The sequence below is a fragment of the Xenopus laevis genome, chromosome 8L (genome assembly GCF_017654675.1).
Source record: "Xenopus laevis strain J_2021 chromosome 8L, Xenopus_laevis_v10.1, whole genome shotgun sequence".
Classification (NCBI taxonomy): Eukaryota; Metazoa; Chordata; class Amphibia; order Anura; family Pipidae; genus Xenopus; species Xenopus laevis.
The window spans coordinates 62968770-62979211 of NC_054385.1; the positions used below are offsets into that span (position 1 = coordinate 62968770).

Consider the following 10442-nt stretch of genomic DNA (forward strand, 5'->3'; position numbering starts at 1 on the left):
TGTCCTGCTAAATCAGCATATGTCTGGTAAATTGCATGTTGCTTTTAATTTTGTTCTTTTCAGTTACCTATACAGTTACCTCACTAGAGGACTGTATTCTCCAGGAAAGATCTTGGTTGAAGCCCCTCTCTTCCTTGCTACCCCCAGCCACAGATACACATACTATTGTTAATTCCACTCACTTTATCAGTATTCTAAGACAAGGCAAATCACTGTGCTATGCCAATTTGTTGGGCATAACAGTGGAATATAACTGCTAACTACTGGACCCCTGGTTAGTGCTCCTCTTGCTTTCTTGACCATTCTCTTACAGTATAGCATCATGGTTGGTAATTAGTAACTGTGCAGCACATTAGGAAAGGTTTTAGGCTAGGGCCAGATGATGTTAAAGATTGTGGATTTTCCACAGGCAGAGAATCCACTGACCTGCCGCTCCCCTTCTGAAGGCAGGGCAGATTTAGTCATAAAATGAAAAATGTCATGTTTCAGCACCAAAATCCGCTGTGTCTACTTGCACCAGAGCAGAGACAATGCTTATGGGTCCAGGCATAACAGGGGCAGCGGATCCATAGTTGTCTGGCCCTAGATTTACTGTATTGAAAAGAGGATGCCTGGAGAGAAAAAAGTTACAGCTATGCTCAGTTGCTTTGCCAGCACGATCCAGCCTTTATCCCTGTCCAAACTACCCAAAATGTAATATGTAACCAAATTACTAAAGGAATGGCAATAAATAAACATTATTTAATGAAATATGACCACTTTAGGACATTAAAGTATCAGTGGTTTTTGCAGTTGCCACTAGCCACATTGGCATATCATGACATTCCCTGCCACTAATATCGATCACATTGTCATTGTTTTGAAATTTGGGTTTCAAAGATGTTTCAGTTAGCCATAATTATACTGTTGTCTGATTCCACCCTTACTGAACATATGGAAGCTCTGTTCAATGGATAAAGTCCAACTTCATGAAGAGTTTGACTAGGCCAAGGTTCCCCAACCTTTTTTTGGGACACGTTCAAATGTAATAAAAGTTGGAGAGCAACACTATTATGGAAAAAGCTCACGGGGATGCCAATTATGGGCTGCTATTGGTAGTCCTTATGTGGACTGGCAGTCTACAGAAGACTCTGTTTGGCAGTACACATGGTTTTTATGCAACTGAAACAGCACCCAAACCAGGAATCAAAAATAAGCACCTGCTGTGAGGTTACTAGGTGCAACATCCAATGTGTTTGTAAGTAAAATGTTGCTCACAAGCCACTGGTTGGGGACCACAAGTCTAGGCTATTGGTAGGAAGGGTAGTCTCTAAGAAGCTCCACATTCCCTAAACAAGTAATCCCCAACCAGTAGATTGTGAGCAACATGTTGCTCCCACTTGGATGTTGCTCTCAGGATCCTCAATGCAGGTGCTTATTTTTGAATTCCAAGCTTGAAAGCAAGTTTTAATTGCAAAAAAAAACTAAGTATAGTGCCAAGTAGAGCCTCTTGTAGGCTGCCAGTCCACATAGGGGCTACCAAATAGCCAATCACAGCCCTTATTTGGCACCCCAAGGGACTTTTTCATGATTGTGTTGCTCCCCAACTCTTTTTACATTTAAATGTGGCTCACAGGTAATAAAAGGTTGGGGACCCCTGCCCTAAACAGTGACCCAGGCACATCCCTTGGCCAGTGGTACCTGTTCACAAATGGTAACATATCTATGAAATGGGCTAGCCACCAATCCTCTGCAGGGAATGAGTGTTAATTTGGGGAGTGGGAACTATTTTTTGTTTCAGCCCAATTCAATAAGTGAATCAGCAGAAAAGAAGTTTGGGAGCTACTGGGGGCATATATGGAGGCACAGATCTTCACTACTAAAGGATTGTAGACTGGTACAGATCACAAAGACTGGTACAAAGGTATAGCATTTCAGTGAGAGGGCATAAAGCGATTGCAGCTAGGCAGTCAGTCTAGATTTGGTTATCATATTAATAAAAATCATAGTGAAACCCAAGGATGTTGTCAGCTGCTACTTGTGTGCAAGGTGAATAGAAGCAGGCCTAGCTGCAAGAGGATGAGGAACATACTTGTTTGTAGCAAAGAAAAAGCATGTTTCCAAAGGAAGAATCTTCTTCAAAGTTTCCCAATAGGTAAAAAAAGCAAAGGGTTGTGATGTGCTGTATGTGGTAAATAGACCCTGCCATCAGTTATACAGCACACTCGCTTTTACTTTTACATATATCTTTGCCCCTGTGCTCTTCCTTCTGTCATCCACAATAATGACTGTATCAGTAATTTCCGTCTGTGACATCAGACATTTCCAAAGCCTCCCGACCCTCAAACATAATGTGATAAAATGTACTACAGGACTAGCCATCTATAGCAAACATTCCCCGAGTCCTGCACTGGGTTCGTATCAGTAAAATTGTACAACTTGCCATCTGCATCCATGTGAATCAACACGTACTTTATATGTAGTGATCCCAGCTGTAATTGAAAGAAACAATCACTGTATGAAACGTGTAATCCATATGGATTCAGTAAGTGAGATATATTTTTAATTTTAAATTAAATCTTTTTGAAATTGGCCTCAGGTGTGCATCCACAACCCCCCCCCCCCCCCATCGTTATATATTTTTAATTGACAAATGCTGTACTTTCACTATATCGGGATTTTGTAGGACTACAATTCCCAGCTGGCCGTGCGCATACAAGCACACACCCCGGAAATATGGGACAAAGCGTCTATTCGTATCCCAGCAACAAGCTTCTGGAAAGCTGTTACCGTAGCGACAAGTAGAGTTTAGTCTTCGCAGACTGCCCTTCTCTGTAGTTTGGGCAAGTTGTATCCAAGCGTCGGTGGCTCTTGAAATCAGTGTAAAATGGCGGACAGTTCGATCCCTGCGGCGCTAGATCCAGAAGAACTGCAGATACAAAATGCTAAAGCTTTTCTTCTACAAACGGACAAATCCGGCCTCAGTCTGTGAGTACTGCGCTCTCCTGTTGGGCTTGGGAGGGGGAAAGTGCGACTGATCAGGAGTGCAGTGGGTGCTATAATGGTTGTGGGCTGATCAGTATATATATATATAGGCAAAAATCTTTCAATTTCAATGTTGGCTAAATGTCTAGTGAGATATATAGTGAATAAGTACCCCCTCTTGTAATATATAAGGATATAAGTTACTGAGGAGTTCTGAAGGCCGAGTGTTTTTATACATATCATGGAACTCCGAGGTGGCTTCTAATATCCTCATATTTTGCAACAGGGGGAACTTTATTATAATACACAAATTTTGTGTCATGTGACAGAAATGACATCATTACTCACCGTTTATAAGGATATCATTTACAGAATATTCATGTCTCTTGTGTATTATATATGTGTATATATAGATAGATAGATATATATATATATATATGATTCACGTGAACTTTTACTCATGGCCTACTTGTTTCCAATGGTATCTACACAGGTATGAGCACTTATCTGCACTTTTGTCTCAGATTCTGTCCGAGCGCCCACCCAACGCTTTGGAGGTATTTGAAACACTGAGTACAGAGTTACACTGGTCTAGACTGAAGCAAGCGCCTGATGCCCTTCGTGCCCCGAGAGAGGAGTCTCATACCTATGACAAAGCTAAGGTTCACCGGGCACTCTTCACACGTGGAGACGGGGAAGGAGAAGACAGTGAGGCAGAAGGAGAGATGGTAAGGGAAAACTGTTGAGTAGAGGGGATTGGTTGGAAAGAAATGAGCACATTAAAAGTGGAACGTCATAGACTAGAATGGGGAGTAATAATAATACAGACTGTAATGGGACACATTGTTAACTGCACTGGGGTGTTAAGCTGTATGGAATATGTCAGTGCTGTATAGGGAGATGTTGTCATATGTACAGAGATCACGTTAGGATCCACCTATTTAAGATATGTGTCTGTAAATTTTAACTAACCTCATATTAGTTTTTTGTCATATTTTCCTATCATTCTTCAGACAGAGTCCCCTCTTCCCAACCTTCTTGACCTGGCCCACCTGTTGCAGCAAGGTGGTGTGAATCTAGGGCGAGATGAAGCAGTCAGAATATCCCTGGCTCTCAAACGTCTTACAGACACCCATCCACTGCAGGTCTGCCGCTTTTGGGGCAAGATTCTGGGCAGTGGGGGTAGTTACCTGGTATCGGAGGTTCAGTTCCGGGAGGGGGAAGATGATGAAGCAGAAGAGGGAGGCGAGGAAGAAGAGAAAGGAGAAGTAGAAGACGAGGTGGATGAAGAAGAGAATGAGGAAACAGAAGACCTGCCACCCAAATCCACATACCGCCCTCCACCTTTGATACCCAAAGAAGAGAATGGCACCGGGGCAAATAAATATGTGTATTATGTGTGTCCAGAGGCAGGAGCTGAATGGGTTAGACTGCCACCTGTTACCCCAGCTCAGATCATTGCAGCACGAAAGGTACCTACTCTATTCCTTTACCATTTAGCTCAGTGACCTAAGAAATAAAAGTGCAAAGAACTAGAGAAACAGACATGACACTCTAGCAGGTGACAACAAGACAAGGTCAATTGATTACTTTGCAATACATATACTTAATGGGGATATAAACCCAAAAAATAATGTAGGGAAATTCTCTCTAGAAACAATGCAGCAGACATCAGCCTTTCATGCTTCTTCACTGGTCTGTTAACCACTGGCTAATGCTACATTGTTTCCAAAGTCAGAACCAAACGGGGCAGAAAATAGAAAGGGAGAGGCAGATGCTGCTTTCAGTTACATGTACTTCTTGCTTTAAAACCATTGAAAAAGTGTCATTATTGTACTGATTACTGACAACAGCCTGTCATATTGAAAAATGACCTACATGCATTTTATATATGGTACCCACAAGGATGCACATAATTATACTGGGGTATTGTTTAGACTGCTTAGGAAACGGCATAACTGTTAGTGATTGCATTCTTATTTGCAGACAACGGTGCAACACCCATATACACAGTGATTTGCAGTTCAACAATTGTGGTGTGCCAATAATTAGATTCACAATTTACAACAAAAATTCAAAAGACAAAGCCTTTGACAAAACTTTTTTATGAGCGAAATATGCGTCATAGGTTTCCCAATGAGGGGGGTATACTATTTTTAACTTTATGTGACTGCCTGAGTAGAGACCAAATGATACTTAGCAGTGGTGGGCGTGAAGAAGAACACCAGGGGAAAATAATGTTGTACTGGTGTCCTGGTTTGTTTTCCCTTGCGAGGCAGGGATAGAGGTTAGGCTGAGCCCACCTGACTCTACGTTGCTCTAGATTAGCTCAGTTGCTCACCAATGCACACTGCAACAATTGGTCCACACACGAGCAGGGTTTTAACTTATGGGATTTCTGTTTTTTGGTCTGATCTATTGTACCGAATAGTTTTTTTTTAATGCAGATCATTAAAAGTTAAATTTTATAGTACTAAATTCTGCTTTCTCAATAAGTATCTAGAAATCATTAGTGGGGAGGTGCCAGTATGGGTTTTCCTTTTCTCTTTTGAATTGTTGTTGTAGACTGTTTTTATTCCCTATTAAGGAGATTCCTTCATAGGGAACAAACTACTGGGCTGCCAACCTTCAATTGGTCCTCAGTAAGCTGCAGGGACTGGCAGAGAAAAATTGTACTTTGAAGCATCTTTTTCTAAAAATGGTGCTCTTACGTTTTTTACTTTATCATAATTAGATCTCTTTACTGTAGAAAAACTTTTTTTTTATTAAAGGGATTCTGGGGAAAACAAGTTTTTTTTTTTTTTTTTACAAAATGCATTCGTTTATAGAACTCCTCCAGCAGAATCCTGCATTGTAACCCATTTTAAAAAGGGCTAACAGATTTTTTTATATTTAAATTTGAAATCTGTCATAGGGCTAGACATGTTAGTTTCACGGGAGCCCTCAGTCATGTGACTTGTGCTCTGATAAACTTTTTACTGCTGCACTGCAAGTTGGAGTGATATCACACCCTCCCCTTACCTCCTAGCAGCAGAACAATGGGAAGGTAACAAGATGACAGCTCCCTGACACTTGCATTGCTACAAATGCTCCCATTCCCCATCTAGTGGTAGATATAAGAATAGCACTCAATAGTTAAAATCCAAGTCCCACAGTGACTCCTCCAGTTACATTCAGTAGAAGAAACAATAGCTTATCTGAAAGCAGTTCCATTATGAAATACTGGCTCTTTCTGAATCAGACACAATGGCCTGAGATGGCTGCGTACACACCAATATTACAACTAAAAACTACAGTTATTTGTTCAAGAATAACATTTGAAATGGTAGAATTAATTATAAGCATACACAAGGAAATGTAGTGAAAAAAACTAAACCATAAAAATTGTCACTTTAACTTTTAAAATGTTATTAAATCTAATTACTCTTGTAGAATTTTAATGAATGGCAAAATCATGAACACGTTGGAGAATACTGATGACTTGTTTATCTCATTCACACAATAGATGTTCTTCAGCCTCCTATAGCTAATAATTGGACTTTGCTAGCTCTGAGCTGGAGAACAAATTGCATCAATATTTTCATGCAAGATTTCCAAATATCTGAAAAATGAAAAAGTGAATTTTAAAATATAAGCTTTATAGAAAGGAGCAGTTGGAAAAACAACTTCAACCCCACTGCTTTTAAAAATTATTAATATTGCTGCTCGATGGACTATGTAAAACCAGTGATGAAGATTTAGCATTTTGCTTTTACGTGATATGTACTCTAATCTCTGTTATATATTTATGTCTTTGCACTAGATTAGACATCTCTTCACAGGAAACCTTGATGCCCCTGTTATCACGTACCCCCCTTTCCCAGGAACAGAAATAAACCTGCTTCGTGCCCAGATTGCCCGTATTTCAGCAGGAACCCATGTTAGCCCACTAGGATATTACCAGTTTGGAGAGGAAGAGGGAGAGGAAGAGGAGGAAGGGGCGGTAAGGGAAACATATGAGGAGAACCCAGAATTTGAGGGGATCCCTGTGAGTGAGCTGGTAGAGAGTTTGTCCAATTGGGTACATCATGTCCAGCACATCCTTCCACAGGTAAGAGGGTCATTCTTCTCACACATAGCATTTGCTATTGCTCTAGTAACACAGGCAACTTGAATTTCCTTTTATTTATTTTACTTGATTGCCTGCTCTGTGGCTCAGTACCATTACCAAGTATCCTGGTAAAAATAATTGTTTTCACACCAGTCACAACATATTCACTATTGGAAAATTTATAAAGATGAGCACATTCCTCAAATAGGAGAGGACCTGATTTGCATTTCGATAGAAAATGTCATCTCCTGTATACGGATACTGATAACATACTTACAGAACTATTTTTTCAGGGCCGCTGTATCTGGGTTAACACTTCTGTAAAGTCAGAAGAAGAAGCGGATGAAGAGGAAGCAGAGGAAGAGGAAAAAGAGGAGGAAAATGAGCCAGAGCCAGAAGTTGGTCCCCCACTACTCACGCCTCTTTCTGAGGATGCAGGTACTGTCTTTACTGTTCTTGCACCATTATTGTTATTTCATAGATACTAACTACAAAAAGAGTAGTGACATTTTGTGGAGTGTAAGTAATTTTAGATGCATAGGCTCCTTGTACACACACCCCTCCCCACCAGCTGCATCTCCAGATAATAACCCTGTCCCCCCTTACCTGACCTCTGATGGCAGAACCTGTGAATTGGAGTGGCCTGTTCTCTTATTACATTGAATTTCTAAAAGGAGCATAATAAGTGTCAGTTATTTGTGTTTCATTTAGGCTTAGGCTGTGAATCTAGCCTTTAAGGCATTCACTCTGGTTCTCCTAGTTCGGTATACAGCCTACAACATGTGCCTGAAAGTTTATGTTTCAAATACATTAATATGTCTGTACATTAACTCTGATGTTGAGGAACTACAGTTTCTGTTTTTTTGTGTCCCAAAACACATTGTGTGCTTTCTTTCTTGGTGTGCAGAGATTGGACAGACTCTACCATGGACGGCATTCCTCTCAACACATCTAATTCCACATTATGCTCTTGCAGTCCTCCGTTCTAATCTGTGGCCCGGAGCTTACACTGTTGCAAGTGCCAAGTAAGACTTTGTGTTTCCTCAATTCTCAGTTGTCTCTTTCTCTCCCTGTTCCCACTGCAAAGATTGATTAGTTATTGTGTAGAACAATGGGTTCCAAAAAAATACAGAAAGCTTGCTTTATTTCATTAATATGAACATCTTAGAAGTAATGTCTGTACAAGATCATTTCTGTAGCTGCTTAAGGAAGTCCCAAATTTTGTTTCAGTTGTTTGGTTTACATTGGTTGTAAATATTTTCTTGTGCAATAAAATATCAGAGTTTTAAAATCTGAGTTAGATGATTATTACTGGATTTTTAAACGGACATTCAACTTCTGGTGACAGTCTGATTAACAGTCCCAGTTATGCCCCTAGGATTTGTCAAAATTGCAGGGTGGTCATTGATTCTTCATAGGATAATCTTTGTATTCTAACGGATAATGCCTAATTTGTTTCACTTGTATTCTCAGGAAGTTTGAGAACATCTATATTGGCTGGGGTTTAAAATACATCCCTGAAGGTTACAGTCCCCCTGCACCTCCTCCACCACAGGCAGAATATCCCAGTGGACCAGAGATCAGTGAAAGTACTGATCCCACAGTTGAAGAGGAACAGGCTCTAAAAGCCGCAAAGGAGGAAGCAGAAGCAGCTGCTGAGGAGATGGAAGAGGAAGAAGATGAAGAAGAAGAAGAGGATGATTAAGGTTGCTCCAGTGCGTCATGCGTGGGTGATTAAGGTTGCTCTAGTGCGTCATGCTCTGTCCAGTCATTTTCACTAAATTGCTATTTCTTTTGTAGCTGTTGTTTAAGAAAATACAGAAATTTTAAGGGGAAGTATATAAACACCCTTGTTCAATATAAGTACAATGAATAGGACTTGTACTGAACATAGTTTTTGCCTGTTGTTTTAATCATAGTGAATCTATAGTTTTGTTATTTTATGACCTAAACAGGGAAACAAACTACTGTTTTGGTCCTTGCAATGTAGATAATTCGATTACCAATATATATATCCCTCTCCCTTTATCATTTGTTTTGTTAGCAAGAGAAAAGCATAGATTTTTTGTGATTAAAATAGTAGGCATAATGTATGTCCAGCACAAGCCCTAATCATTGCACTCATGTTGAACAATGGGGTATACTCCCCTTTACACAAGACAATACATGTGTTGAGAATTATCAAAGCTATTTATATATAACACAGATCTCCCTAACTCATAAAGAGGTTTGTATGCCAGGTTATTTTATGTTTATTTAAATACAGTGCCTTGCATACGTATGAAACATACCCTTCACATGTTTTGCCATGCCATTAAATAACAAATGCTACACTAAACGTTGTTACACTACTTTGAAATAAAAATCACAAAAAAGTTATGGTATTTTCTTTTCTTTCAATCTAATGTTTTATGAAAATCTAAAAAAAACTTAATTATTATGTAGAACTTAAATATTATGCAGTGGTTGTCAAACTTTTTCAGTTAATGTCCCACCTTTGGAAAGGGCCCCTTTTAGCTCATGCTATGGGTAGAGAAACATCTGTTTCAGGATTATGTAGCACAAAAATCAATATTTGCCCCCAATCTCTCCCTAACTGGACTTCAAGCTGGGCTTTCAAGTTTATCTAGTAGAGAAAATGACAATTCTCACCCTAACTGGTTTTTAACCTGAGCCCCCAAGCCTCACAGTTTAGGAACCACAGATGTAGAGGCACATTTTCTACAATAACAAATCTTTTGAGAAGTGTACAACAGCTTTGGACAACATTTCAAAATGAGTTGGCCCATTATTTTTAGGCAGATTTTTTCTTTTTTTCTGGTTAGTCAGATGCACTTGAATTTTCAAATAGTCCCACAGATTCTACATTGGATTTAGATCTGAGCTTCGTAGGACTTTCACTTTGTTTTTGAGCTGCTCCAGTGTTAGTTTGCCTTGTGTTTGAGATAATTGTCCTGCTTGCAACATGAACTTTCTCCCAAGATTCAGCTTTATTATTTTGTTGTATTTATCTGCACCTGACCTTCCTTGTAAGAAGCTGCCCAGTCCTACTAATGAAAAGAAGCCCAAGCCCAACATCATGATGCTACCAACACCATATTTCACTGTAGGTATCAACAAAATCAGGAGTTCTGATTTGTATGGGAGACTCAAAAGGAACCAGGTGAAAGCATGTAAATTACTTGATGGAAATAATATCCTACTAGTATACAATAAAACAGATGCTCCCTGCCTAGCAAAGACTCGAAAGGCAGACGGCACTTCTGAAAATGGGGTTTATTGGAGTTCCTGCTGGAAAAACCTAACGCTTTCGGGAGTTATCCCTTAGTCACAGGGCAAGCCAACTGTATTAGGAAAATGCATAATTTTGTGGAGAGCCAATTCAAAT

At 39.8% G+C, this 10442-nt stretch overlaps 1 protein-coding gene across 1 annotated transcript; it reads left to right on the forward strand.

Moving 5' to 3' along the window:
* Nucleotides 1-2726: 2726 nt before the first annotated feature.
* On the forward strand, nucleotides 2727-8943 carry rsph6a.L (radial spoke head 6 homolog A L homeolog). The gene is made up of 8 exons (XM_018230068.2): nucleotides 2727-2967; nucleotides 3458-3692; nucleotides 3978-4436; nucleotides 6767-7054; nucleotides 7348-7492; nucleotides 7962-8079; nucleotides 8528-8760; nucleotides 8794-8943. Exons 1-7 carry the CDS (start codon nucleotides 2867-2869, stop codon nucleotides 8757-8759), a joined length of 1578 nt encoding a protein of 525 aa, XP_018085557.1. The 5' UTR covers nucleotides 2727-2866; the 3' UTR covers nucleotide 8760; nucleotides 8794-8943.
* The last annotated feature ends 1499 nt before the right edge of the window (nucleotides 8944-10442 follow it).

Coding starts and splice junctions, on each gene's coding strand:
- rsph6a.L (XM_018230068.2), top strand. CDS start 2,867: ATGGCGGACAGTTCGATCCCTGCGGCGCTAGATCCAGAAGAACTGCAG. Junction 3,693..3,977: donor GTGAGGCAGAAGGAGAGATG/GTAAGGGAAAAC, acceptor ATCATTCTTCAG/ACAGAGTCCCCTCTTCCCAA. Junction 7,493..7,961: donor GCCTCTTTCTGAGGATGCAG/GTACTGTCTTTA, acceptor CTTGGTGTGCAG/AGATTGGACAGACTCTACCA.